General features: G+C 47.3%; 1 protein-coding gene across 1 annotated transcript; it reads left to right on the plus strand.

The window, feature by feature from the left end:
• LOC142563135 (uncharacterized) lies at nucleotides 1–16,097 on the plus strand. Its single transcript, XM_075673681.1, has 4 exons — nucleotides 1–302; nucleotides 10,638–11,214; nucleotides 11,451–11,657; nucleotides 12,986–16,097. The coding sequence occupies exons 2-4, from the start codon at nucleotides 10,666–10,668 to the stop codon at nucleotides 13,709–13,711; spliced, it is 1,482 nt and encodes a 493-aa protein (XP_075529796.1). The 5' UTR covers nucleotides 1–302; nucleotides 10,638–10,665; the 3' UTR covers nucleotides 13,712–16,097.
• Nucleotides 16,098–16,536: the final 439 nt, after the last annotated feature.

A 16,536-nucleotide genomic window follows, 5' to 3' on the forward strand; every position in this document is an offset into this window, starting at 1 on the left:
ACGATGCCGCCACCTTATACTTTCGCATTCGGCGTCGCTTGCTGCTGGTGGCTGCGGGTCATTTTGGAAACGTGATTATTCTCGACTGCGAAACGCGTAACGTTTAGTCGTCAACGACGCTGTCAGGCGGCCGGCGCTGGACTGTTTCAACTTCTCGTCGTCCTCAGTGCTATGAACAAGCAACACGCATAGGTACGCGGAAGTTCGCCTGCCGTTCGGGCACGTTCAGTGCTACAGACTATCCAACAACCTTAGGTAGTGGACTGTGCTTTTGTGCCCCCTGAAGCGACTGTTCCAAAACGGTAGGTAACCGCTCCTATATTATAGTGAAGCTGTTAATGCGACTATAGCTCTCGCAAACGTTATATGCCAGTTTGCACGGTTTTCTGAAGAAAAACGACGTATTGGCCGTATTCCTTAGATCAGCTGCAACACACCGGTAAGGAGACCTGTGGCATTTACACGTTTATGACTGACTATTGATCAGTGGCGTAGCAACAGGGGGGGCCGGGGGGCCGTGGGCCCCGGGTGCAAGGGGCCAGTGAGGGGAGGGGGGTGTCATATGCGTCTAAAGACACCCCTCTTTCCGCCAGCTACACCCGCGGAGGGGGGTGACAGAAGACCTATGGGCCCCGGGTGCCAGACGACCTAGCTACGCCACTGCTATTGATTCCAACCCTGCATGCGGCGCCACTTCTAGACCGGCTGTGTTTTGCATGGTGCCTGAATGCGTTGATGAGTTTATTGCGGAGGGTACGTGATCTCCGCAAGAAACAAGCTAACTGGAAATGCATCGTTTGATCTCTCTGTCTCTCCCTATATATATATATATATATATATATATATATATATATATATATATATATATATATATATATATCGTTTCTCACCTAATTATAGGGTCTGCCTGCTTGACGCAGTGGAGAACAATTCCGTGCGTTTCGAATGATGCTTCTACAGTTTTCAGTCGCGCCGCCTGACGTATCCACTTCTCTGCTGTGCTTACGCGGGTGTTTTTCTAGCCTTCCGCGCAGGGCGCAGTACGTCTAGAACCGCAGCGTCCTGCGCTCTACGCGGTTATACGCCACTGGCGCCCACGCATCGTTAAGCAACATCCGAAATAACAATACAATTCGGTTCTGGCACTTGGTAGAGCAGTAAACGAGGCATCCAAAAGAACTGTGATTGTTCCGCAAATGTATATTTCTCTATAATTCTTCCTGAGCTAATTCAAGAAGCGCTACTAGAAATGTTTATTTTACACTTTCGCTTGGGTACTTGCTATTGGCAGTGTTCTTCCTGCGCTTTCCTGCACGAGCAGCGTTTTCCGAGCAGGAGCGCTGAAGAGAGTGGCCCACTAGAACGCGCTGGAGAGGACAAACCACTATACCGTTCCAATCCTCCTCTACATTGTATATATCGTGCTTTCGCAAATATTCGCGTAAGGCAGTGCAAGTTATGCAATACTATATAGGTTATAAGTTATGCTATAGTAGGACACAACTTTAAAAAAGCAGCTGCTGGCATCCAAAGCACACGGACCACGCGGGGTTGTGTTGCTCCGCCAGCCAATCACGTAAGCAAACAAAATCGTCGTCATGCGACCATTTCAAAATGGCGTCGTACTTGATACCTCAGGAGCGCGTCTGCTGTTCTTGAAGAGTCTTTTCATCGGCGGAAGGGATGAGCTGTGCAAGAGACAGAGACAAAGTGTATGGAGTCAGAGTATTTCACTCTTCCAGTGTCTGCAGTTCAGTTCATTTCACTGTTGACACCGTTTTACTCATGAAACTTCATTGCAAACAGAAGTAAAACTTGACAATAAATAGTTCCAGCGAAGCAAGCGTTTTGTTTCAGTTCAATAAAGATTTAGGCGTCCACCGTTCCCCTATATTACATGAGTGAAGTCGTATAAAATTACGCGCTTGTAATTTCATTTTTGTAGTCACCGCCTTGTTTAGGGAGCAGGGAAAGTACGAACTATTTCCACCCTCGCGGAGGAACAGTGGCTGGTAGTTATAAACGCGTGGGCGGGACATCACTGCAGACTTAAGTTGTGTCCTACTATGCAGGGTGTTTCAGCAAACACTTTCAAAAATCTTTAAAAGTTGCCTGTTGCAGATATCACAATTCTAGTTCATGAGATGGTCTACTCGAAACGGCAGACAATACTTGCACGAAAAACAGAGATGCAAAATTGAATAATTAATAAAAATTCACTAATTAGGTGTTAACTAATCACATTATGGCCCATATTGAAATTTGCAAATTATAGCCGTGAAGTTCGCAAGACAGATTTACTTCGAACGAATTTTCAAGAGGGCACCAGTTTTGAGATATAAATTCCCTAACTTTGCGCAGAAATGCTTTGGCGTTTTAGTTAACTTGTTAACAAAATGTCGCTTCATGAACTGAAGCACGAAGTAACTGGAACGCCAATGCATTTCTCCGCAAAGTTCGGGAACTTATATTTCGAAATTAGTGTCGTCCTCAGAATTCGTTCAAACTCGATCCGCCTTTGCGAAGTCCACTGCTAGAATTTGCAAATTGCAATATGGGTCATAAGATAATTAGCTAAAAATTAATTAGTGAATTCTTGATAATTAGTCAATTTTGCATTCTCATTTTTTGTACAAGTAGTGTCCGCCGCTTCGAGTACACCGGCTCATAACCTAGAATTGAGCTATCTGTCAGAGGCAATCTTTAAAAATTTTGAGAGTGTTCGCTGAAACACCCTGTATATGATCTTACGTGCGAGCCTTCCACCCGCATTCGCTTTGTATTTCTCTCGCCCTTGGCCGATTTTGTGGCAGAGCCCATTTTATTGCAATTTCAGGTTGTTCCTTTTTCGGTGACCGCCATACGACGTGCAGTGCATATTACCTTGCACAGCCGTAGACATACTGATATGATAGAATGCTAACTGCGCTAGCTGAGCTCACATCCGCGCACACCTCAACGGTGAAATATCGGCGCTCTTTAACCAGCGTTTCAATGAAAAGAGTAAGAACAATTGTACCTAGTTGGTGCATTTCTCGCTGAAGGGCTCAGTGTTACACAACAAATCAGAGCCATTCCACTCTGTGTAGGTGTATGACCAGCGGATCTGCATAGCGCACGACACAGAGGTGACACGGAATTTTGAACGAAGGTACGGGCATTTATTGCCCTGGTCTGTGTTCATGGTGAGGATATAGGTACGCGCGCACATTCGCGTATCACCTCTCTTATTAAATGTGTCCGTCAATTAAGATAATGAATGGCTCGTACCCCCGTAAACGCGCCCCCACCATTACGACGACAAAGGAGAAGCGAAATTATACACTGGAATGATGGGCGGCAAGCAACAACAACAACGGAGCCAGCTGTGGAATAAGACATTAGAGCCATTGCTGATGATGATAGTCTTTTGCACGGCGGCGCCAGCGGTGAAAGAAGACGACGACGATAAACGCGGGATCAGTGGCACGAGCGCGTTCGCGCGGTTTTAACAGTCCATTTTTGTAAAAGTTGTACAGAACATAATTTTTTCAAAAACATCTGTTCTTACCCTTGTCTTTGGAACCTCGTCAGTTGGGACAAGAGTAGTTCAAGGGTGCGTTTCGGGTCCCCCAACCCACAGCGGCCTGTGCCATTGAGCTGGGACTCCTTCTGCACTATCACCGGGATCGGCCCACATGATGGCAGTTTTTGCCTACGCACATCACGAAACGCTGGAAACTAGCCTAAGACAGCTCCGCTGTGAGGTATCCTTGACGTGATCTATCTTGATTGCCTGGAACGCCGTTGGGCCACCGTCGCTGAACCGGTCTCGTAGCAGCGATAAGTCAGCGTGAACGGCGCATGATGGCAAACAGAAATGAATCAAAGAATCGTTAAAACATGCGGCCCCATGGACAGCACAGCTGTAAGTTGCGGTTCTCCGTGATAACCCTGACAAGGCAGCAACGGATCAAGATAAAGCAAGCCCCGTAAATAAACTGCGCTCCTCGCGCAATCAAGCTAGCGATTAACGGTGGCGTGGACGCTTCGCATGGGTAAAGCGGGTGCACTAAGCCAGGAAGACCTTGAAAGAACGCAGGAGTGGCAGCCCTCGTAGTTTCTTATCAGAGACGAAGCCAGAGCTTGCCCATAATTTGCTTCTGAATCAGGGCCGCGACAGATCAATTCCGCTCACAGCTCAGTTGATTTTCGTCAGACATTATAAAAGCTAACCCATTTGAAAAGGAAAAGCTTGTGGCTACTGACTAGAATATTCATTTTGGCGGCGTACACAGGTCAACTTTTATAGTGAAATTTCGCAAGACGTTTGAGCTTCCTGCTCAACCAAATCACGAAAAGAACGACTTCGAACAATATGGAGAGTAGGGGGGTGGGTTACACCGGCGGCGTTGGCGTATGGCGCGGCGGAGAGCGGCCGCGCAGTCCTTGAAAGCAAACTGCGATAAGTGTACAGTACAGGGGCTCCGAGGGCTCATAGCTTCATGTTCGGGCTGTTCTCGCCGCCTTGTTCGCGTTAAAGCGGGGGGCAGCACAAAGGCGAATTCGCTCGCTGCTGCTGCCTGTCTTGCTCATGCCAGCATTTTTCCAGCACACGGTCGGTGGTCGTCGAGTGACATGTATTATGTTAGCCTGTGCGCGTGCCACAGCATGCTTATTAATTTAGTTAGTAAGCTAGCGTTTACGAATTTCTGCGACTGATAAAACTGCTATCCTTACTTCGTATACCTGTCTAATAATTTGCTATCGCAATCGATACTTTGGCTTTCGGGCGAAACTGCGACACTTCTTATTCGTGGTTATTTTTTTAAATATATATACCGAACATCACAGTGACCAGTGGTGCAAAGGGCACTTATCGGCCCACATTTTTAAGCAGCACTATCTCTTGGATTGGCCCACGAAAGAGGCCTGAAACGTTCCCGATACAGAAAAGTGGTGGTAACTCGCTAAGACTTCGTCTTTCAAGAGGGTAAGTAGTTGCACTTTATTGTTAGTCACATCATGATAGTTTGACCGCTCCTCTAGTGAGTCGACTGCGCCGTCTATCATTCGGTTGTGGCGCTAGATCAATGACAGGCGTTACATGACCCATAGTGTGAAACTTCGTCCCAGTGTTTTCGGCGTCTCGCTTGCTGGGCCCAGCTGTTCAGGAAAGAATTTAGTTCAGTGGAGAAGTATGTGTATGCGGAAACAGCACTGAAGCAAGTCTTCGTAACCCTAAATAAAGAACTCAGTGTCCTTACACTCTGTGAAGAAGGATGACCAGCGACGCTGTGTACGTGGGCCCCTTAATGGCGAACTTCACCTTCGCCGCGCGTCGGCCCGGCATTGCGCTATCTTCGGGATCGGCCCATATATTAGGAGTGGTTAACTCCTCTTAACATCCGCCGCTGTATAAGCCCTGCGTCGCACTATCTTTGTATCGGCTCACGTATGGAAAGGACTTAACGTCTGCTTCACTTCCGCCGCGGGTCGGCCCGATATTGTACTAACTTGGAGATCAGCCCACGTATGGGGAGTGCTTTGCACCTGCGTCAGGTCCGCCGCCGGTCGGCTCGGCATTGCACTTTCTTGGGCATCGGCCCACTGAGTTTTTTGTCTGCATGTGTACAAGGACGCGATCCTGGGGCAACTATCCCTTAACAGCTTGGTGGAAAATTGCCGAGGCTGAACGCGGGTATAAACCAAGTTTCTCGAGCTATAGCACGGTTTCGCCTGCTTTGTATAAGGACACAGACGCAGCTTGGTGCCGTCAGCAACTGCCGCATCGATAATTCTACCACAAGACAACACACAGACGCTTCTCGGCGCGGCAGCAGCAGCGAGCGAATTGACCTTCATGCTGCGTCTCGCTTCTGCGCGAACTAAGCGTCGAAAGCGCAGCGCATACGAAGCTACCAGCACTCGGCGCACTTTATCCACATCGCAAATCGCTTTCAAGATATGGGCGCCCACGCAGCGCACGCAGTATTCTAAGACTAGTACAGCGCTACATAGAAAGGAAGAAACAAGCCGAGCCGGCCAGATAAAGGAACAGAGCGCTGACTTTCAACTGGTGCCGCCGGTATAGTGGCAGGCTAAGTCCCAGTTCGACCTCGGCTGATCTTGCAGGTCAGAATTACGGAACCAGGGGTTTTCTTGGCTTGTACCTGAAGTAGTAGAGCTGTATCGCTCTAAAAAAATTGCTTCTACTGATGCTATGCACGGGACTTAAACATGTGCTATAAGCTTCCCCGCTGTCCTCAGGCATATCTGTGCCTGTTCTGTCGTATAAATTATATTCTAAAAAGTTTTTGTTGCCTTCACCCCATAAGGTGGTGAACGCACTTTTGCATTTCGTACGTACGAGGGTCTTTTTTAAACGACACCTACACTTCCATGCTTTATCTAGTGTGTGGGTATCGAAAATTTTGCGCCTTCCTTCCTAGTGTGGATGACAAACCGGATGTTTTTCTTCTAGCTAACGTCGTTACCTTTCCTATGTCATTTATTTCGCGCTGTTTCTACGCATAAACCTACCTTCTTAGCACTTTCAGTACTTGTATTGATGTATTTTTTACATACTCTATAGTTCCCTATAAAATGCTTCAGCGAGAGTTAACATTGAACGCGCGCCCACTTATAAGCATACTGTAATCTACAGCAACACTTAGTAGATTGCCGTCGCAAGATGTCTGCCGTATGGAATCCGAAGGCGCGGCGGCGGAGAATACTAGAAGGTGCCCTGATATGTTCACGTGGTGGGCCGACCTTCTACGCTTCTTCAAGCAAGCCACAAGGTGGCGAAAGTGGCAAGCAGTACGCAACAAGGTCCCTGAGTTTCTTTGATGGTTGATCGATGAGTCGAAATGTTCAAAACTGAAAAGGAGTGATTGCCGCTTAGCAATCCAATTCTGGCGGAGCATTTTTTTTTTCGTCTGAAAAATAAGTCGCTGCTAGCTTGATGACTTGGCAGCAGAGGCTGCTCACAATTTCTTAGAGGCTCAGAGAAGGCCCAACTTGTTTCATAACCGTGACAAAATGAAGAGCAGTTGTTCTACGGAAAAAAGCGGAAATTCATTCGCCAGAGATGGAACGCGGTCTTTCTCTGTGACAAGCTGGGTCAAAAAGTGTCATATTGCCAGGCTAAACCAAGACAACGATACTGTGGATATCGCCATAAGCCGGGGCATGACGTAAAAGCCTGCACGAAGAAAAACGGCCCAGCAAAGAAAGTGTCTTGCCAGGTGTTCCCCAAAACAATGTGCTAGTACAAGTCATATACACAAGGACACATTGCCAGCGTGGTAAAAACTCACCCAAAGGCATGGACACCAGAGATTTCAGTGCCACAGGGCACAATCTGGACAGACTGCTTTGGTCTTACCAGACACGGGAAGCTGGCAGCGCGTCACTCCCTCGTACCAAATAAAGCAATTACAGGTACAACGGCTACCCGGTTCTTGGCCCTTCATAGTAGCCTCACTTTTCCTGGCGCAGAAATCGAAATTTTTTCACCCTTTTATCTGGTACGTCGATTGTAAAATCCATAGGTGCTCTGCTTCATGGCATTGTCGTCGGAAATGTACTGGGATCGCATGAAGCTCGTGACCAAGGTAAAACAAGGAAAGAGAGGCTACAGAATGGAAGTCTGCCCCAAACTGTCCGACCTACGAAGAAGACACTAAGGGAGAATACCATTCTCCGAATGCTTACTGGTTGGCATCAAGAGTCCATAACAACAGCTGAAGCCACCCACTGACATTTTAAACGCTTAAGAGGTGACTGGAAAACATCTTGGGGGAGGGGGGGGGGGTCAGCACAAGAACAAATAAAGACCTTAGAGACTTTCAAGAAGAAAAGAATGTCATGTGTTCCTGCAATAATTCTGTTCGTTTATACTATTATTATTATAGATTATTATTATTATTAAACTATTATTATAGATCTATTCGTTTATGCTGGTAAAGGGAGTGTTGTACCCCCATTACCGCCTACCCTCAGGCAGAAAGGTCTGACATGTGCTGGTGCCTCAAATATTACGTGGCCAAGTGCTCTCTTCGGCACACGAAAGTATGATGTCGGGCCAGCAGCAACAGTGATCGACTGCGTTGTGTAGTACTATTGGCAGGGAGTCCAGAAAGAAGTGAGAAGATACATGCGCTCTTGTGATACATCCCAAATGATGTATCATAAGAGTAAGGTCAGCGAGGCACTTTCTGGACGTATGCCTTTTCTCCACCGTGCATTCGCACTAGTGGCGGTGGACATCGATCCCATAAAACCCGTTTCAAGTAAGGGTAGCCGGTATATACTAACCGGTGTTTATTTCGCGACAAGACACCAGGACATGGTGGTCCTGCCAGCTATGGATTCGGCTACGGTGCCTGAAAAACTTATTGCAACGTTTTGCCGCATTGGGTGTCCACACGAGATTATTTTCGATTAAGCCTCTTGCATCGGACCCAATCAGAGAAGTGAATTGCTTGCTTGCTACCAAACATATCAGATCGACGCCTTACGATCCCATGTGTAATTGGCTGGTGGAACAATTTAATGGCACATTCAAACATATGCTATGCAAGCTCTACGTAGAGCCCCGCCTTTCTGGCCGTGAGTTTACGCACACTTAGCACCTAGCCCCTCTGAGCCGGCCTTGTCAAGGCTCAGCTGCTTAACATTCTCTACTACATATGGCGGTAGTTGTCTGACTGGTCGACGAGTCCGGCATTTCCAGCGTGCCAGGCAGCGACCGGTGAAGTCGGATGCGCTAAAATTCTACCCTGCACTTTAAACGTCACCCGTAGCAGCGCGGCGATCTGTTGTTGCCGCAGCGCTAGCGGATAACTGGGACAAGTGCGCGCCGAGTGAGTGCTTCTTTGTTTGTCGAAGGCGCAAACGCAAGACGCTCGCTTCAGTGAACCCGAGCAGCATGCTTCTGGTCAGACAAGCTAGCGCGCGATGCACCCTGTTCCAGCTGCTCTGGTGGCTGATAGGACATGTTCAATATATTCCCGCGCCAGCCATACTCGACTGCAGAGGGTTCAATTTTAGCCGATTTAGCGTAACTGCACCACACGTGGATCGCCTCTTCGTTAAGCCGGACTATACTGCTCCTTTAGCTGGGCCACCCGAATGCGCTCTTCGAGCGGAGGCAGAACGCATCGAGGCCCTCCTGTTGAACGTAGACGACCAGGTAGGAAAACTTGTTGGATTCGGGGAATACTTCGCATTAAAAGAAGACCGCGGGCGCCCAACGGTGTTGTCACAGCGCACGAAGCATCTCACGAAGCATACCAACTCTGTGGCTAGCAGATGTGCGGGACCTTTTCGCTAATACGCCCTCTGTTCGCTCTCGAGGCGACCTTGGGAAAGTACACAGCACGGGCGCTGGTTCTCCACATTCTTCACTTTACGTCACTTCCGCCGGGCGATAATGGCGGCGTTTTTTTTCAGTTTTGTTATGAAAACCATGAATTTGGTTTTGACGAGCTCTTTGTGACGCATTAAACATACACTTGAAGTGTAAGAAGTTGCACAGAGGCTACTGCGTGTCTAAATTACCTGAAAAAGGGTTTTTTACATGGTCCGAAATTTCGTTGCAGTAGGCCTTTAACATTACGATTTGCTGCAGAACCCGGTCGTTGCTGCCGTCCTTGCTACAGCAAACTGTTGCGGTCGCTGGCCAACAGCCTAGCTTTTGCCGTTGTTTGATGGCATTCAGGTACAGCTGCGCCTTAAGGGGCGATCAAGCCACAACTCTGGGTCCAATGTTCAAGTCACGTTTTAAACGTATCGAACACTTGCTCGCTTTGCTTAATGTCTGTGCGCTTCTTATTCACTTACCCGCCGTGGTTGCTCAGTGGCTATGGTGTTGGGCTGCTGAGCATGAGGTCGCGGGATCGAATCCCGGCCACGGCGGCCGCATCTCAATGGGGGCGAAATGCGAAAACACCCGTGTGCTTAGATTTAGGTGCACGTTAAAGAACCCCAGGTGGTCAAAATTTCCGGAGTCCTCCACTACGGCGTGCCTCATAATCAGAAAGTGGTTTTGGCACGTAAAACCCCAAATATTATTATTATTATTCACTTCTCTTTCCCTTTCTGTTTATTGTTTAGCCTTCCCTCAGGATAGGCTAGCAAACTGAATGCACTTCTTCCTGTTATTTGCTCCCCTTTTCCGTGTCATTATGTTCTCTAGCACTGCTCCATTTCCCTTCTTCAGCCCCACTTGCTACCTTTCTCATTGTTGTAATCTCAGGGGCTGCGCGCAACGCCTGGGCTTACGCATGAAGAAGGCTTTATTGTCAGTAACGGTTACAAAGGGAAAGTGTCTGAACATAAGTTGGCTGCCTTATATATGTCGGCAGTAGTCACGATAAAGGTTACCTCAAATCGCGTCACACACACTCGCGCTGATTGCACACACACCACACTGCTCGCACGCGCGTTGACGCTCGCGCACTGACACAACACTCACGGTTTCCGTTTAGGTTACTTCTACATACATCGGCGCCACAGAACGCGCTACAATGAGAGTTCTTATTCAGCGCTCGCTAATACAATAGTCCAACATTCTCCGCCAAGGCTTAGCGGTACGTTGTAAAAGGTCTGCAACGCGAACTATAACAGATTGCCCTCTTTTTTCCTTCCAGGCATTGCCGACTGCGTGTACATCTTAAAATGGAGCTGGTCAGAGAGTTCGGAGAGCCCCATGACCTGATGCTCGCCGAAGACCACATCGTACTCAAACTGGACACTGCATGGGCGCGGGACGTGATTCTTCCAGAAGGTCTCGCGATCGCCGACGAGGATGGCCTCCTCCTAGTCGCGAACCAGAGATCCCTGGTTTCTGCATCGAAGACAGGCTTATTACGTGGGGTGACTATCTCGAAGGCCCTGTTCTGCGGATGCGCATCCTTCGACTCTTCGCAGAGCTACGGCCGGGTCGCCGGCAAGATCCTCCGAGAAACCCAGCAGCTATGCATCATACACAACAGGGACAAGGTGTACAAGCTTATTCGCATGTTCCCGAACGTCGAGATCCTTGCTCTACCGCACGATCTTTGCACACATGACTTGGAATTGGACGAGCCCTGCAGGGACCGCTCCGCGCCGCTGATCGAACGGAGCAAACTGAGGGAACTGGTGGGCAGCATTCGCAGCGCTCGCGATGGGTGCATTTTTCTGAGTGCCGAGACTACGCTGGCCATAATGTGCACTTGTCCGGACGTAAGTAATGTGATCGTACATGCAGCTTATCAACAATCCGCAGATATTACGCATGTTCACAAATGCAACTCGGTAATTACGCGTAGTGAGGGAATTGGGCAAATTTGCAGGTACAGCTGAGGTTCATGGCGGGCATTTTGAAAGCATCCGACAGAGCCTTTCCTTGCTGCAAGCGCTTCAAATATGCTGTTGATGCTGATAATGTCGAATGCCTGTCTTATCACGCTGTCCTTTAGGTACGTCGCATCGACTCCTTCTGGGTCGTGAACTGCTTCAAGGAGCTGCGTGGCTTTCCCGCTTCGGTGGGATGTCCGAGAACGGAGAGTTTCATCCACCTCTGCCTTGTCTTTCATAACTTAACGCCAAGTCGAGAGCTACCGAGCGCATCGGTAGACGATGGCGTCCCGCTTGCTACGAAGTTTCCATCTATTAAAACGTTGCAGGTAAGAACTCATTAAGGGCAAAACACAGTATGCACATAGAACAATTCAACAAAGCAGGACTGCGTACTTGATCTGTCCCACCTGTGCGCTGCTTTTCCGCAACATCAATAAAAATAAAGATATCGGTGCCAATATTATTATTAGTGCATCACATACTACGCACAGGACAGAGGGGACCTTCAATGACTGTCATAGGTGACACGTTGCCAAGCCACATTCCGTGTATACTTGATTCAGTGCAACTGGAAGAGAGCGGTATATGTTTCTTCAACATAGTGAAGAGAACAAGAAAGTGAATAAAAAGTTACAAACAGGACATTATGCATTTTGTAATAATGCATTGCAACAAAAAGCTTGAGCACATCGGTGTGGGGCAGATATTAAGCTGGTGACATCAGTCGCTAATTATCTCATTTGCGTTTATTGAAATGTAGGGGTGCTCGTCTTTCAACCGGCAACAAAATGCGTGCCGAAACCGCACTTCAATAAAAAGCGTAAACACTGGGGCATTTGTAATGTTGCATTCAAAAAAGACATGCGAAACATTATGATAGACTCGATAATAACTGAAAACGATAGACATCACGAATAAAATTTCCAAGCGAAGAGCGGTACGTGAGGTTGCCAACTCTCGAGCGGAGAAACTCGGGAAGGGGTTGAGAGAGGGTGGTGGAGCGACCCTATCTCTACCAAGAGCCGCGTGATGAAGTTGCGCAAATATTTTTAGTGCTGACGTGTTGCTATTTACAGCAAGCAAGGTGAATAGATAAAACGGCTACTTGTGCAATTAGAGGCATGGTTGAAGGTTACGGCCTATAACAGCAGGAGAACCACGACAAATACAAATCCGTCCCTACATTTACGACAATGCAGAAGAAGCCAAAAGCGAAGAATGTCCAATCAAGCAGCCTGGCATAATTAAGTGCAAATCTGGTGTATTTATTATCGTGGAGAAAAAACGAACCAAAGTCGGGACATTTTGCCGTCCCCGACTGGGTAAGTGCGGTACTCCGAACATTTACTATCAAATCCGGACTGTCCAGCTGATTAGGGTAACTTTGGGAGACCGACGTGTGTGGTGAGGTCGTCGCGTTGGTACGGCCCAAGCCGACGTGTCGGGCGCTAAGTTACCCCGGCCGGTCTTCCCGCAGTGCACCTACAACACTTGCGCGTATTCTTCCACTCATTTATCCGCTAAACCTGGGCATGCTCGCACCTTTCCCTTCACCGGGTGATTGGGGAAGGATGTACTGCGGCGCAATCTTTTCACAGAGGTTCCTTCCTGTTCTCTGTACTTTTTTTAGCAATAACGACCGTAATCTTTGCAGGTTGGTGCGGCCTCGCTGAAAATGTTCGCCAAGGTCTCGGCGTTCCGTAACCTCCGCAGCCTCGGGGTGGAACTCTTCCCAGTTGTTGGCTTCCGCGAGGTGGATCGGGAACTAAGAAAGCTACTTGCAACGTTACCGAGTCTCGAAGAGCTGGTCCTGGAGAACTGTGGTGGCCTGATGCTCTCCACAATCGCGAGACTGTGCCCCAAGCTCAAGAGCCTGTGTGTCCGAAATGGCGTTGGGTCACTTGATGACATCCCTGTAAACGGCGACGCGTTCCCTTATCTGGAGAAACTCGAAATCACAATGAATGTCTTGAAGGACGCTTTTGACTCGCTCTTGTGGGCCACGCACGACACGCTTCGCAGCGCGCGCTTCGGCGGCGACGATGTCTGCATTGTGTTCTTGAAGCATTGCCTCCAGCACGGTGGACATAGCCCATTTTCTCGGCTCGAACACTTAACTTTGCACACGGAAAAGTCGCTACGCGTACTGCAACTTCAGCCTCAGGATTTACACGACGTACTGAAGGCTTTGCCCGCTCTTCGACACCTGCAGACGGACAGCTACGACCTGCGACTGTTCTTCGAGAACTACTGCATTTCACCTGGTCGACTGTCGTTGTCCTGGTTACAATGCGTGCATTGTGCGGTGCACAATCCAGATGTTTATGGGTTTGAGGAATTCATTGCCTCCTTATTTAACAGTCTGCTTCCACGCCAGTGAGAGATGCAGACTTGCATGGTCTGCCGCCTCTGGCGTTGAATCCTTTCGTAAACGTTGATTGGACGTCGATGGGCCGATGTCATGGCTCGCAGCACTTCTGATTTGTCCCTAACGCAGTTGGAAACTTTAATAGCTTTTCAATATTTACGTCTATTGGACGTTCGCATTTGTCTGGCCAGACCGGCGTAAGAATACCCCTTAACAGCGCAGCGTTACTGGGTGCACAAGTGACAAGTAACACTGCCACTTGTGCCAGCGACGTCCTGTGGATTTAATTCCTAACGTAATTCGTATGATGGAGTGATGTTGGCAACTCAAAGTTGGTTTTCACAAAGAATTAAGTAGTAAAATATGAATATTACGGCCTCTAAAACAATACGGGATAAAGCTTTGTGTGCTGAACAGGGGAAGCCATGTTTTTATGGCTGATAATGCACGACACTGCTGCTCTACGTTATCGAGGTACAGCGTCTTTTGATTTTATGTAACCGCCGCCAGAAGGCGCCAGTTCCTGTATATTACAGTTCTGACTGCTGCTCTTTGTGCGATGCAAGCTTTGATCTGGGATCCAACGAGCAGGCCGATTGGAGTACAGAGAAATGCGAGAAAGTTTGGCTGCGCCAACTCTGAGTGGACGGATTTACTTGAATGCATGGTTTCGGAACTACAGACCAATATGTAAGCCACCAGTTTTTCGGAAATATTTCGCCGAGTGTTCAATGAAAAGCCAACGCACTATTTTGAAAAAACCGAATTCCATAGCAATCTGGCTTCCAGCAGAGAAAAAGGTGCACAGCCAGCTTTAATTTCCCCAAAGGAGTAAGATTGTTCGAGAGATTGCTAGGTTTCCTATTTTGGGTCTAACTTTAGACCTAAGAAAACTGTTTGACACTGTGCGAAATGATATCGTGATAAAGAAACTTAAAACACAATGGCAATTGGGGTATAGGTTTCACCTAGTTAAATCGCACGTAACGAACCGCTATTCATGCATGTATACAAACACTGCCTCGTTCAATAAAATGAAAGTGCTTTATAGAGTCGCACAGGCCTAATGTTACGACTTACCCTCTTTGTCTCTTACATAAGTAGCATTCCAGGAATATAAGGCTCGCACGAGTTAATTATGTGCGCCTAAAGAATGAGTGCATTTTTTACAGATACTTAAAGGCTCGAGGAATCGGCGAACGAACTCATTGAGAAGCGGTCGGATTGGTTACAGGCGAATGATTTAAGATTGTACGCTAACAAAGCCAGATACCTAACCTTGAAGCCAGAAAGCAAAAGTTTTAAGGGTCACGTTAAAATATATTTCGAATGCACTGCTAGAGCAAGTTGTGGAAGAAAAATTTATCGGGCATGATCTGCTGGGAACCTATCCCCTTTGAAGCCGTATCAGCGGGCTAAAATCAGTTTTCTCAAGTGGCTTGTGTCATGTATGACGTGCACAACTGCCTCCTCGTTTGGCTTAAATTTTATACTTGCTTTTCATTATAAATAAGGCTATTGCACACTAATGTGAGGGACCACTTTTGCAACTAATTACAGCAACTGACAGTTCTGCAAAAAAATGCTGAGAATTTATGTAAACCTCAAAGGAGGCAGTAGGCCCATTTGAGCACTCAACTACTGTTTACGAAATACAAAATTTTAGTGAGACCAACTATACTGCTTCAGACTTCCTTAATGTGATGATAAAAACAAGTGCGAAATAAGACAACTCGCGTACAACGCCTTGTACATTCCGTTGCCCAACGCTGAAATTGCCTATTTCCCGACGAAATTACGGTGGACAGGTTTTACAACCAAGTAGCAAGAATTTTGTGTAGACGGAACTTTGATGTTTCTGTTTGATGTTTGATGACGGAACTTTGACTCGAGAAAGTCTTTCCTGCAGTTGAAAAGAATCTACAGACGTTCTCTTATCGTAAGTGGCTTTGCTTGCTCATTTACATGCTCTTGATAAAGCGCGACTATCAATGTTAGTGCAGTAGCGCAGCATTGTAGGACTATTGAATTCTGTATTTTGCTTGCCACCATGCTTTGTGACTATGTACGCCACCAGTTATTGTATTTTGTTTGCTTTTGTATAACTGGTTGTTTTCATGTACAAATCATGACTTTGTTGCCGTTGTTCAATTTTATTTGCAATCATTTGCTGTTTGCTTATAGCGTAGAAGGCCTGCCCTTCATATATAGCTACCTTTTCATTTTAGTACGCAGGTATATTTCGTTTGCGTATGTAGACTGTCTTTGTGCTCTTTTTCATTTGTATTTGTGTGTTTGTAACTGCTCTGGAATTTGTAAAGGGGGACAAGGCGCTGTCACCCTGTGTGCGCCTTTTTTGGTTCTCAGCCACTGTCTGAGAACCAAATAAACGCAAAATAAAACTAAAACAAATTTTCATGATTGTTCGCTTGACTTTTATGCTATGTTTTCCTATCTCCTAACATACCTAGAAATGTGCATTTTTGTGTTTTTCCTCTCCGGGCAAGGCGTGATAAGAACACCGTGATAAGCTTCAGTGCCCACAACTACATTCCTTTCAGCCTTTAACTCTACGCTTCCTATCAGTAATCCTTGAGTACGTGAGTATCGAATTATGTAGCTGAACTGTGCTGTGCAGCAATGGGTTAGATGAATACGCATGTCGATGAGCGCAACGTGTTTAGTTAAGGCGGTTTCAAATAGTAGGGCTATTTGTTTTCATAATTTCATCAACCTGATCACTCCATTGAAATAACCAGCGGCGCAGGCAAGTGGCTCTTGCAGAATATCCACGAAACCGACCTCATGCTCGCATGTGATTTCATTCCCACAATATA

The sequence above is a fragment of the Dermacentor variabilis genome, chromosome 11 (assembly GCF_050947875.1).
Source record: "Dermacentor variabilis isolate Ectoservices chromosome 11, ASM5094787v1, whole genome shotgun sequence".
In the NCBI taxonomy this organism is placed as follows: domain Eukaryota; kingdom Metazoa; phylum Arthropoda; class Arachnida; order Ixodida; family Ixodidae; genus Dermacentor; species Dermacentor variabilis.

Coding starts and splice junctions, on each gene's coding strand:
- LOC142563135 (XM_075673681.1), top strand. CDS start 10,666: ATGGAGCTGGTCAGAGAGTTCGGAGAGCCCCATGACCTGATGCTCGCC. Junction 11,215..11,450: donor TAATGTGCACTTGTCCGGAC/GTAAGTAATGTG, acceptor GCTGTCCTTTAG/GTACGTCGCATCGACTCCTT. Junction 11,658..12,985: donor CATCTATTAAAACGTTGCAG/GTAAGAACTCAT, acceptor TAATCTTTGCAG/GTTGGTGCGGCCTCGCTGAA.